The 13,540-nt window shown below is 33.1% G+C and overlaps 1 protein-coding gene across 1 annotated transcript; it reads left to right on the top strand.

Moving 5' to 3' along the window:
* Positions 1-930: 930 nt before the first annotated feature.
* LOC127872204 (uncharacterized) lies at positions 931-13,158 on the top strand. The gene is made up of 4 exons (XM_052415533.1): positions 931-1,210; positions 1,806-1,888; positions 9,540-10,194; positions 12,637-13,158. Exons 1-4 carry the CDS (start codon positions 931-933, stop codon positions 12,990-12,992), a joined length of 1,374 nt encoding a protein of 457 aa, XP_052271493.1. The 3' UTR covers positions 12,993-13,158.
* The last annotated feature ends 382 nt before the right edge of the window (positions 13,159-13,540 follow it).

Raw genomic sequence — 13,540 nt, 5'->3', positions numbered from 1 at the left:
CATATAAGGAAAAATGCCCCGCCCCTTGGCAGCCATGTTTTTCAGGCAAACGTAACCATTTCGAACTCATCCAAGATATCATTGAGACCAATCTTCTGACCAAATTTCATGAAGATTGGACAATAAATTTGGCCTCTAGAGCAAATGTTGACAACGCACAACGCACGATGGACAAAAAGGGATCACAAAAGCTCACCATGAGCACATTGATTTAAAACTATTATTAGCTTTCCTGAGCACAAAGTATAAGTATCTATGTATATAAAAACAAATAATCTTTATCTGTATGTTTTATCTGGTCATAAAGATGTAGGTTATCTTATACCATATTATATCATTGGAAATAACCATGTGCGTCGACATCATGGGAGGATGGTACACAAGTCAGATCTTAACTTTTTTCATCCACTTATATTTCAAATACCAGAGTGAGAGAAATGGCTTCCAATGAAGAGAGCTCTAATCATGATGCATCAGATTCTGTTTTTTTACTTTTCTTGCTTCATCTGCCAGGAAAACAACAGAAATTAAGAGGCTGAATTTTACTGTCAGGAATGTTGCAAGTTTTATTGTTGAAAATATATGGAGTACCATAAACATTTTTTAAGAAGCATGAAACTTTGGGGAAAGAAAACATCAGCCAGTGGCCTCAGAACAATGTGGATGCACAAGAGCAATCAAATTCATCAGACCAGCTGGTGGAGGAATGTCAACCAGGTGCAGTTAGCAAGCCCGATCCAATAATAATAGTAAAGAGTAGTAAGAAGTTCAATGTGCACATTAGGGGTGATTCATTCAAATGTTTTATAAATGGTATATGTGAGACATCTAATGGATAACTCCTTATCACAGACCATAACAACTGTAAAGTGAAGCTGCTAAATCAGACCTACAAGGTGGTGGATCACTTTGAGTTGCCAAAAGTAACCAATGTCCATGTCCAGCATTGTCTCCAGTCTGGTGGCAGTCATAACTTCGAAAAGAAATGAGATTCACTTCATCAGAGTGAAAAGAAGTGAGATTCACTTCATCATAGTGAAAACCAGTGATATTCACTTCATCAGAGTGACCAATGGTCGGCTGGTACAAGACAGGATACTGAACCTCCAACATAAATGTGGTGGTGGTGCCCATCACCAGGGCAACCTGTACATAACATCAGGAACAGCCCTGTACCAGTACACAGTAGATGGGACACTGTTGAGAAGTTGTATGACAATACATTATGACTTTGGGAAAGTAATTATCAACAATTTGACAGTTATTGCACATATTGTTAAATAAAAATATTAGGAAAGAAATTTAAGTTTTGTTCAATATAAAAAATAAACTGATTATGTCTCACATATGCAATGCATTTTCTATAAGTATATTCAAATTCACAAAAGTATTATATTATTATTATTACATTTTTTTGATAGAATAACATGGAAATAAATGTATTTATGGTGACTTTTATTGTTATATTTTCTAAACTGATCTTTAACACAAAAACTGATAAATTACATTCAAGAACGACTTTTTATAGTAAAATGTTGTGTTTTTTTCTAAAAAGTTGTAAGCTTGTACACATATTTGCATTTATTTTATTTGTTTTATTAATCAGCACCTAATCTTCACTACCTTCCTTGACACAGGTAGCTCCTGTGCAGTTAGTCCAGATGAAGAAAGGACATAATATGTGGCCAACAAGAAGACCGAGTTCAGAGGAGACCTGGTCACTCTGTCCAGGGATGGCGTAGTGATCTGCAAACTGACTAACGCAATGTGTTGGTTACCAATTCCACCTGACCTTCATGTGACAGATTCAGGACAGTTCTCATATGTGCACCATATTCCAAACAAATCTGTCAGATGGGCAGAGATGGATGGGGGACAGAAACTGGAAGTGGTGGTCAAAATAAGAATAAAGCACCATTATCTGTTTCTTAAGCAAACGCACAGGGTCACTCATTATGGGAGTGTTGGAAAACAATAACATTATGGTGTTTAAAGCACAGTGACTGTTAAAAAAGGATGATGAAACACAATTTAGATATACATAAGTAAAATTGATAATTTAAACAGTATTTCAATTGTGTTTATATGAGCCATTTGTCTTCAGTTAACAGTGTTCTGACATTTAACAAAATATAAAATACATAAAATATTGTAATGTGTGTTCTGACTGGTACACCATTGTTTTGTTAATTTGTTATAACCTATGAATTATATTACGTTATTTTACCATTTTAATAATAATTATTATAAAATAATGTTCATTATACATTTTGCAAATTTTCCTTCTGAAATTATTTACCGTGAGTGATAACATGATTAAATCATAATGCTTGAACAACTGCAGCTTTTACTGAAATTGCTAATTGCCCCCCAAAGTATTGTTCTAAATCAAAATTGTTATATTGAAATTCAAAGAAGATGAAAATATTAGACAAGCTTTATTTATATATTTAAAAACAGATTAACAAACAATAACAGCACTGAAATACTGAAGACAGACTTCAGAAATGTGAACATTGCACTGCCTCTTAATATTCTATATCATTCTTTTAACTCTTCAAAGAATTCCTGAATTCTAAGAGAGTAATACTAAAAAATATATGCACATTTTCAAGAAAACAGGATCTCCATGAAAAATATTGCCAAGTTCAGGTCATTTATTTCTTTTTAAAAAGAGTAGAATTTTAAAGGTATTTACTGCATAAGTCTAAATAAATCAAGTGACCCCTCAAATGTGGCCATATTTGACCTCAGGGGCATGGTTTAAACAGTCTCGGTAGGACCAATTTTCCCAAATTTGCTACCGTCTCCTACATGATCTGAATATATTATATACTGGCAATCAGCATTATAGTTTGGGAAATGATCTCTTAAGTCTTCATATATAAATGTAAAGAAAACAAGTTTTCCCGATGAAGGGACATTTTTTGAACCTGTGTCAAGATTTGAACAAACTTGGTAAGAGACCACCATACAATCTTACATGCCAAATACCAAACCTTTGGCTATACGGTTTCATTGAAGATCTTTAAGTCCATCACTATAAAAGTCTACATAAATAATGTGACCCATGGGGCTTGGCTAGTTTTGATCCCAGTCGCATGATTTGAAGAAACTTTGTAGAGGAAAACTATCTGATGTTTTGTAACAAATATCAAAGGTCTAGAAGCTTTTTAAAGTTATTTACTATAGACATCATGTTACCCTTAGGGTATGGTCTATTTAGATCCCATGGGCATGATTTGAACAAACAAAATCAAGGACCACCACTATATTATGTTTCACACCAAATACTAAACCCCTGGATCTTGCAGTTTCAGAGATTTTTGAAGTTTTTATCTTTTAAATTTATTTTTAGCTCTGGTGACCTACATACATTGTATGCAGCTGCTCAGAACAATTATAAACAAATTTTAAAGAGGGCCAAGCGAGGATCATTCCTGTGATTTTTAGAGAACGTTGCCCAGCAATTTAGAAGAAAATGTTTTTGAATAAAAATTTTACTTACAACAGGAGATGTACGAAAAAGGCATAAAAAAAGCTAACTCTGTGCAAATTGTGAACAAATGACATATACAAATAAACAAAAAGAAATATAAGAAATGAACAATATAAAAATACGTAAAGGGCAATAACTCCACAAATATTCATTAGAGAGTTGTCTATTGTTGTTTTTTTTAATTTTTATATGAAGCCAAAAAAGCCTTTATTAAATCTCAACAATATGGTAGTCAATAAATGCAGTCAATTACGGATTGTCTTACTAGTGTTTGTCACAAACTTGAAAAAATAAAACTTGCAGTGCTTTGTTATATTTGATGTGCTGATGTCAAATTTCAAATGCACAAACTCAGAAATAAATTCATAACTGCCCATGAACATTTCATCTTGCACACTTTCATTTCATGGTTATGACACATTTAAAGTATCAATTCAATTGCTTGAGGAATATGGAAGTGGTTTTCTCCACAATCTTTATGCTTCTGTAAAAAAAAAATGCTAAGTTCAAAAGCACATAAATCAGGCACATACAAGTGCCATGCAATGTACACTATTGAATTCAATTGCAAGAGGAATAAAGAACAGGTTCGCTCAACAAAATTGGACCATTTTATGCTTCTTCCATAAAAATGTCTTAGTTCAAGGGTACATTACTCAGGAACGTGTGAACGATGAAACAAGGGCTGTCTTAAAGACAGCAGGCTCAACTCTTCTTCCTCATTGATAGTACAATGTATATTTTCTGTCAGTCATCAAATATAATGACCACAAAGACATATTTGAAGTTGAATATAGAAGCATATATAATATATAGTATATGTAAATTTAAAGCTGAAAGTTTACAAAATTAAAACAAGAAATTTGATCATGCCAAGACACTGGATTTTCAACGTTTTACCTATCAATTTAGTTGAATGTAATTAACTGTGAAAGCAAGGTCTGCATATAAGCAACTTACACAGAAAATTACAGCTTAATACCTCCAGCCAAACTCAAGTTATCAAGTCGTTCCTTTTTTCTATTTTTGGTAACAATTTATGACCTTGATCCAACTTGCAGCAAATCTCTTATGTTAGAATCTACGATGATTTCATGCAACTTTTCCTGAAAACTGAGAGACAGTGAAAGGTTTCTTTAAAGAGAAGGCTATGTTAGCGTTTCCGATTGCCAAAATCGCCGATTGAATATTTCAGCTTGCAATTAAAGCTTAAAATTTTAATGAAAATGGCGATTGTCAAAAAAATCTATGTTTATAAGTGTATCATTATTCCCTTTTTTTAAAGAGTACTCTGTACCTACTTTCACTAATAATCGCCATAAACGCCACATGGGGTAAGATATAATCCACTGATAACATATACCATGAGGCCACAACAAATTGATGATTTGTTCTACGGATTTTTGCTTCCCAAAATTGGAGCGAGCGAGCGAATAAAAAATAAATTTATTTTTATTCTATTTGTTGTTAAATCACAGGCGAGCGAAAAGCGAAAAATAAAAAACACATTGTCTATTGTCAATGTAAATTGATATATTTTGCCAAACAAATGCATGATATCTGCAAAATACCAGTACAAGGTCATTTAGAAGTAATAATTGAGTTTAAGCCCTTATCAAATGTTTGTAAAAATAAATAAAAACAATCTCTAATAGCTGTTCTGCTTACTCACACCAGGTAGTTATTACTTAAATTTAACATTGTACATGTAGGTTTCATTATCAAAGTTATATAAGTAGCTCAGTTTTCTGTCAATGATGGTTTAATAACATGACACAATAAATAATACAATAAATAACAAGCATAAGCAGTGATTTTTCTTCGCGTCATATTTTACAGCATGTGCCTTTTTGATTGGGGATAACGTGCGATAAACCATGAAATTGAGAATATTGAATCATTATTATTTTTATTAAAGATAACAGTATACCAATTGTTAATAAGTGCATGTTTAACTGCTTTCTAAAATGTATATTATAAAATGCTAGGGCATTAAACTGCTGTATGATAAACTCAATAAACCAATTGAGTTTATTTTAAAAAAATGACATATTTTTTGGAAATTTTAGCGAGACTTTAAAAAGAAAAAAGTTACTTTTTGAGAAACAGCTTTATTACAATTTTCAATTTGGACACAGCCTATACGAGTCTGTAATAAGGGGCAAAAACACTGATACAAAATATCTCGAATTTGTATTAGTTCTTAATATCATAGGTTATGGTATTATACAATACTAAATGCATTACTTTCGTTATTTTAGCACTGTTAAAATTAGAAATGAGAAGTTTAAGTTTTGTAAAATAAACAAAACAACATAACTTCCTAATATAAGAAAAATAAGAAATGGGTAGTTAGAGTTTTGTATTTTGATATAAAAAAGTCAATCAAATGCCAGTAAAGTTTTTTAGGTCCAGAAAGTTTCTTCACTTTCTTACTTATGTTAAATTCATGTTTTAGGGGCATAATGTACACCTTGCACTTAGCCATCAACAGTTTGAACTAGTAGATAGGTGGCTCGTACAATTTATATTATACTCAACATTTTTTCGTCCAGTTCAACACTCCTTTGCATGTTAATTTTTAATATTTTAACTTAATCAATACCAACACGTTTATTTCAGATTTTTATCAATTGAAAGCATACCGGCGACATTTCACATCCTGAGTTAGATCCGGATGAAATTATAAAATAACTCAAATCATCTTTGATGCAATGACTAATTGCCCCGGGGGAAAATTAACATTTCCATTTGTGTCTTTTGCCGACATGACAAGACAGACGAACGCTGCCATTTGTTTTAACCATAAACCAATCTAATAACGCAAAGTGTTATATTACTCTAGGCCTATATCGTAAAATACGTAGGCTAAATAAAACTAAATCATTTAATAAATAGGTGCGCAGCAATTTTTTTGCTGCGGGCGCAAAATAAAAATAAAAATATTTTTATTCAGTTTTAAGATTTTTAGGTGCGGCGAATCCATTGAACACTTAATCAATTTGTTGTGGCCTGATGTGCGTTTTGAATAATCAAGTCACATTACACAGTCATGTAAGATGCATCAGGTAACTTTCCAGGCGCCAAACTGTGATGTTAACCTTCCAATAGGTTAAGAGAATGCGTATGGGGGCGGAGTTAACTGGCGAACATTATTTTTGATTGATGTCGCAAATGAAGTAAGAGTTCTCAGATTTACCATTTACGGAATATAAAAGAGAAATAGAACAGTACATAAAAGATGGTTTGGGGCATCATCATCACACCTTTTCTGTAAACATTGTTACTTATGAAAGGTAATTGTGAATGGTGAGCAATTAATTACTTCAAGTGTTACTAATTGTAGTGCAGTCGTCAGCTTTACTTTGCAATTTATGCGGGCATTTAACAAATACAAAGAGGACCAACAAAATGTATGGAATATGGATAAATTTGGATTATTTTAGTTTAAGTAAGAATATGAAACGCAATGATATCTGTTTTTCCTTATTTTGGTTGTGGTTGTATCTATTTTCAAGCGTAGTAATGTCAGTAAAATAAAAAACTTAGAGCGCTTGCATGTGAAGTCATCACGAGAGCCGCGTTCTTAATGTAATAAAAATGATCAATATAAAGAGATGCTCGATATGAGGGAATCATACGATAAGTAGTTAAGCTGCATAACTTTATAACATTTTATAGGACAGACCGACAAACCAACCAACCATGTGTACTTACAAACCGACAAACAGATATACCCCATGTAAAACTTTGTTTGTGGGCTTACAAAAGGAATACTAATAGTATCGGACTAAACCACTTTTGGGGAAAAGACATTTTGAATTAAAACAAGCAAATTCTTTGAATTGATTACACCCTGCCGAATTAATTTAGATTATTGATGAGTGCAGAAGGATGAACAGTGCAATAAGTGTAAACTGCAATTCTTCTCATTGATATCTATGCTTCAATGAAGTTTCATGTTAAAATTTGTCTAGTATCTGAGATTTAGCACTTCTCCTCATTCATATCTATACAACCATGAAATTTGATGTTGAAATATCTTGTGTCGTATCTGAGATATAGCCCTCAAAAGTTACATCACACAAAAACAACAACAAAGGGCAATGACTGCTATTTAAGAAAGTGTAGGGTTATGGTTCTTGTGCATGGAAATTCTCCTCAATGATATCTATACGCCCATGAAATTTAATGTTGAAATCTTGAATAGTATCTGAGATATAGCCTTGAATATGTACATACAAAAACAGCAACAAAGGGCAATAACTCTTATTTTAGAAAGTGTAGGATTATGATTCATCTACATGGCATTTCTCCTCATTGATTCATATATATATATATCAACACCCATGAAGTTTCATGTTAAAATCTTATATGGTCCCTGAAAAGTTAGTTACAGACAGACAGACTGACAGACAAAGGGACAGCCATTGCCAAGCATTATCCCTCTACCATCGGCAGCGGATGATTATTAGCAATAAAATATGGCAAAAATGGACAGGACCTCTATGATCGACCAGTTGCCTTTGGCCCGAGGGCCTTCATATAGGCAGTAAGTCGATTATAAACAAAGGCCCGAGTGCCGTTATATGGATGGCGGGCCATTTCGAGATGTCAGTCCAGGCTCTTCCAACTCTTATTGTTTAAAATACATATCATCCTATTTTGTTTCTTCGCTAAAATTTATTACTCAACCAACTTTCCATATTTTAATGTTCAATTATCAGATTAAACAATTAATGACGTTTTTCATCTGACCTAATTTTGTGACGAAACAGACCAGTTTATGAACAATTAATCTGTGGTGGTTGTTTTACTTTTTAAACAGCAAAATATTCGAAAACATGCAATAAAGGTCAGCCAAACAATATGGGTTTACGTTTGCTTTTTAGAATTTTATCTATTAAAAAGTTGGTAAGTGATTAAAACCATTAAAATTCTAATAATTGTGTTAAGTTTTATGGAAATATGCCACTCTACGAGTATAGAAACTCTTCTAAGATTTAGTTAGGCAGGTTTTCTGATAATTATGCATAAGTGTGATTTTGAGAAAGAGAAGTTGTGAACATCATTTCTAAATTCAAGAGACAATGCTGGAATAATATAAGGTAAATATTGTCTTTAACCAAATTACAATGTGTTAATTGCATCTCCACATGAATAACATTAATTATTTACACACTTCCAAGGCATTTTAGCTAACTTGTAATAATATATTGTTACAATGAAGACCATGACTTCCAAGACATATTTCTACAATATATATTAAATGAATTGTTTGATTAACAGTTGTACTGTATTAAAACAGTATTTTCTATGTATTATTCTTGCATTTCAGCTATTTCCACAATTCATATACATATGTCATATTTATATATTTTTAATGTAAATAAGAATATCAATTTAAACTATACTTCATAATAATTGTTAATGCACTTTATAACTGTGGTATGAATTATAATTATAGTATGAATTTAACATATTAATGTATCTTTAAACAAATTGGCGTACCTTATTTATCTGGAGATAAATATGTAGGTTTTCTAATACCATATTATATTGCTGCACATTGTGGGACTATGGTTCAAAAGTCTGATCTTAACTTTCTACATCAATTTATATTTTAAATACCCAATTGAGAGCAATGGCTTCCAATGATAAAACTGTATCTAGTGCACTTTAGTTTAAGTTAAGATCTTGCCTTGAGTCCAAAACATACCATTTATTACTGTAGATAAAATAATACTTAATAAGCTGATGTAAATTGAACTGCATATTCAAAGTATTCTTTAAACACTTTAAAACATATCACACTGTAAATAGTTTACAATGTCTTCAATACATAAACCCACTGATATTGATTATGCGATATGGGTACCCGTAACAACTCAAGAAGGAAAATTAAACAAATAAAGATTTACGGTTAAGTTAAAAACGAAAGGAGAAATGAAATATGGCTTCCAATTTTGAGAGCTCATGTTATAATGATAAAGGATCAGATTGGTTTTTTGACTTTTCTTGCTCCTATTGCCATGAAAAGGACAGATATACAGAGGCTGAATTTTACTGCCAGAAATGTTGCAAGTTTTTCTGTACAAACTGCGAGGAGTACCATACATATTGCGAGGGGAACACTTTGGGGAAAAAGGACATCAGCCAGTGGCCTCAGAACAATGTGGATGCACAAGAGCAATCAAGTTCATCAGACCAGCTGGTGGAGGAATGTCAACCAGGTGCAGTAAGCAAGCCTGATCCAATAATAATAGTGAAGAGAAGTAAGAAATTCAATGTGCACATTAAGGGTGATTCATTCAAATGTTATATAAATGGTATCTGTGAGACATCTAATGGGGAACTTCTTATCACAGACCACTGGAACCGAAAAGTGAAGCTGCTAAATAAGACCTACAAGGTGGTGGATCACTATGAGTTGCCTAATAATCCAGTGTCCATGTGCAGCATTGACTCGAGTCTGGTGGCAGTTATAACTTTAGAAAGCAGTGAGATTTACTTCATCAGAGTGACCAATGGTCGGCTGGTACAAGACAGGATACTAAAACTCCAAAATAACTGCTTGGGTATTGCCCATCACCACGGCAACCTGTTCATAACATCAGGAACAGTCCTGTACCAGTACACTGTATATGGGACACTGTTGAGCAAGTTGACTGACGATACATCAGGTCTTTCCGAAAGTAATGATCAACAATTTGACAGTTATTGCACATATTTTCGAATAAATATGAAAGAGATTTAAGTTTTGGTACATGTAAATAATAAACTGATCATGTCTCACATATGCAATTCATTTTTCTATATAGTATATTCAAATTCACAAAAGTATTATATTATTGTTATTACATATTTTTTTTACAGAATAACAATATATGGTAAGAAATGTATATAAAGTAATTTTTATTTCTATATTTTCTAAACGGATCTATAGCACAAAAACTGATAAATTACATTCAACAAGAGTTCCGCGGTCGGAGATGACCGCATTGAAGCCGGATTTTTGATTTAAATGACAGGAAAGTACCTTTCGTGTTTTTGTCAATGCAATACTTAAATTACTGAAATATTGTTCAAAGGTCAAAATGAAATGTAAGTACTTTTCAAGGCATGAGCAAACCTTGTGTTATGTTTTGAATGCATGCATATACATGAACAACAATAACATTTAAGGTCACAAATATGAACTTGAATTGACAATTAGGAAAGTTTGATCTCAATTTTTTTATTAGCAAATTAGTAACATATTGTTTGAAGTTTCCATCAATTTCATTATCAGTGGTCATCTACTAGTTCTGGCCAACCTTCATATCAAGTTTGAAGACTCTAGGTCTAAGCATACCAAAGTATTAACAACTTTAACATATTTACATCCAAGGTCACAGTGACCTCGACCTTCAAATGAATGACCTTGAAATGACCAGTGGTCATCTAAGTGTGCTTGCAAACCTTTACGTCAAGTTTGAGATTCTAGGTCCAAGCATACCAAAGTTACAACAATTTTAACATTTTAACATTTAAGTTCACAGTGACCTTGACCTTCAAATGAATGACATTGAAATGAATGACCTTGAAATGACCAGTGGTCATCTAAGTGTGCTTGCAAACCTTTACGTCAAGTTTGAGATTCTAGGTCCAAGCATACCAAAGTTATAACAATTTTAACATTTTAACATTGAAGGTCACAGTGACCTTGACCTTCAAATGAATGACATTGAAATGAGCAGTGGTGATCTTCTAGTACTGGCTAACCTTTATGTCAAGTTTGAAGACTCTAGGTACAAGCATACCAAAGTTATAACATGGAATAAGAACTTTAACATTTTTACCTACCAAAGTTATAAGAACTTTAACATTTTTACATTCAAGGTCACAGTGACCTTGACCTTAGAATGAATGACCTTGAAATGACCAGTGGTCATCTAAGTGTGCTTGCAAACCTTCATGTCAAGTTTGAAGACTCTTATGTCCAAGCATACCAAAGTTATAACAATTTTAACATTTTAACATTTAAGGTCACAGTGACCTTGACCTTCAAATGAATGACATTGAAATGACCAGTGGTCATCTTCTAGTACTGGCCAATCTTTATTTCAAGTTTGAAGACTCTAGGTACAAGCATACCAAAGTTATAACATGAAATAAGAACTTTAACATTTTTACATTCAAGGTCACAGTGACCTTGACCTTCAAATGAATGACCTTGAAATGTCCAGTGGTTACTTACTAGTTCTGGCCAACCTTCATGTCAAGTTTCAAGACTCTAGGTCCAAGCATACCAAAGTTATAACAACTTTAACATTTTTACATTCAAGGTCACAGTGACCTTGACCTTCAAATGAATGACCTTGAAATGTCCAGTGGTTACTTACTAGTTCTGGCCAACCTTCATGTCAAGTTTCAAGACTCTAGGTCCAAGCATACCAAAGTTATAACAACTTTAACATTTTTATATTGAAGGTCACAGTGACCTTCACCTTCAAATGAATGACCTTGAAATGACCAGTGGTCATCTGTTAATCCTGGCCAACCTTCATGTCAAGTTTGAAGACTCTAGGTCCAAGCATACCAAAGTTATACCATGAAATAAGAACTTTAACATTTTTACATTCAAGGTCACAGTGACCTTGACCTTCAAATGAATGACCTTGAAATGACCAGTGGTTACTAACTAGTTATGGCCAACCTTCATGTCAAGTTTCAAGACTCTAGGTCCAAGCATACCAAAGTTATAACAACTTTAACATTTTTTATATTGAAGGTCACAGTGACCTTGACCTTCAAATGAATGACCTTGAAATGACCAGTGGTCATCTGTTAATCCTGGCCAACCTTCATGTCAAGTTTGAAGACTCTAGGTCCAAGCATACCAAAGTTATACCATGAAATAAGAACTTTAACATTTTCGAGCACGCCGCCACCCCGCCCACCCACCCGCCCGCCCGCCCGCCCGACAACATCAATCTATAAGCCGAGATTTTTTCGAAAAAAATCCGGCTAAAAAGGACTTTTTATGATTAAATGTGGTTTTCTTTCTAAAAAGTTGTAAGCTTGTACATGTATTTGCGTTTATTTTATTTGTTTTATGAATCAGCACCTAATCTTCACTACCTTCCTTGACACAGGTAGCTCCTGTGGAGTTAGTCCAGATGGAGAAAAAATATATGTGGCCAACAAGACCACCAAGTTGAGAGGAGACCTGGTCACACTGTCCAGGGATGGCATGGTGATCTCCAAACTGACTGTCGCTGGTTGGTTATATCCACCTGGCCTTCATGTGACAGATTCAGGACAAGTTCTCATATGTGCACCATATTCCAAACAAATCTTGCAGATGGGCAGAGATGGGGGACAGAAACTGGAAGTGGTGGTCAAAAGTAAGAATAAACTACCATTATCTGTCTTCTTCAGCAAACGCACAGGGTTACTTATCATGGGAGCATCCCATAACAATAACATTATGGTGTTTAAGACACAGTGACTGTTGGACAAGGATGATAAAACACAATTTAGATATACATCAGTAAAAGTGATAATTTTAACAGTATTTAAATTATGTATATATGTGCCATTTGTAATCAGTTAACAGTGTTCTGACATTAAACAAAATATTTTAATAAATTGATGATTTGTAAATAACGCTATATTACTAGTATACCATTATTTTGTAAATATGTTATAACTTATGAATTATATTATGTTATTTTACCATTTTAATAAGAATTATTTTAAAATAATGTCTACTATGCCTTGCAAATTGTTCCTAAGTCTACAATTATTTACTGATAACATGATAAATATTTTATGCTTTAACAAGAACTGTTTTTGAAATTGCTAATTGCCCCCAAAGTATTGTTCTGAATGAAAAGTGTTATATTAAAATTCAAAGAAGGTGAAAATAGACAAGTTTTATTCAGAAATGTGTACATTGCACTGCCTTTCAGTGTTCTATAACATTCTATAAAACTCTTCAAAGAATTCCTGAAATTCTAAGAGTGTAATAATTAAAAAATAAATTAAAACAAGAGG

The sequence above is a fragment of the Dreissena polymorpha genome, chromosome 3 (assembly GCF_020536995.1).
Source record: "Dreissena polymorpha isolate Duluth1 chromosome 3, UMN_Dpol_1.0, whole genome shotgun sequence".
NCBI classification, from domain to species: Eukaryota; Metazoa; Mollusca; class Bivalvia; order Myida; family Dreissenidae; genus Dreissena; species Dreissena polymorpha.
The sequence above is the reverse complement of the archived record's forward strand: the minus strand, read 5'-3'. Positions and strand labels throughout refer to the sequence as shown.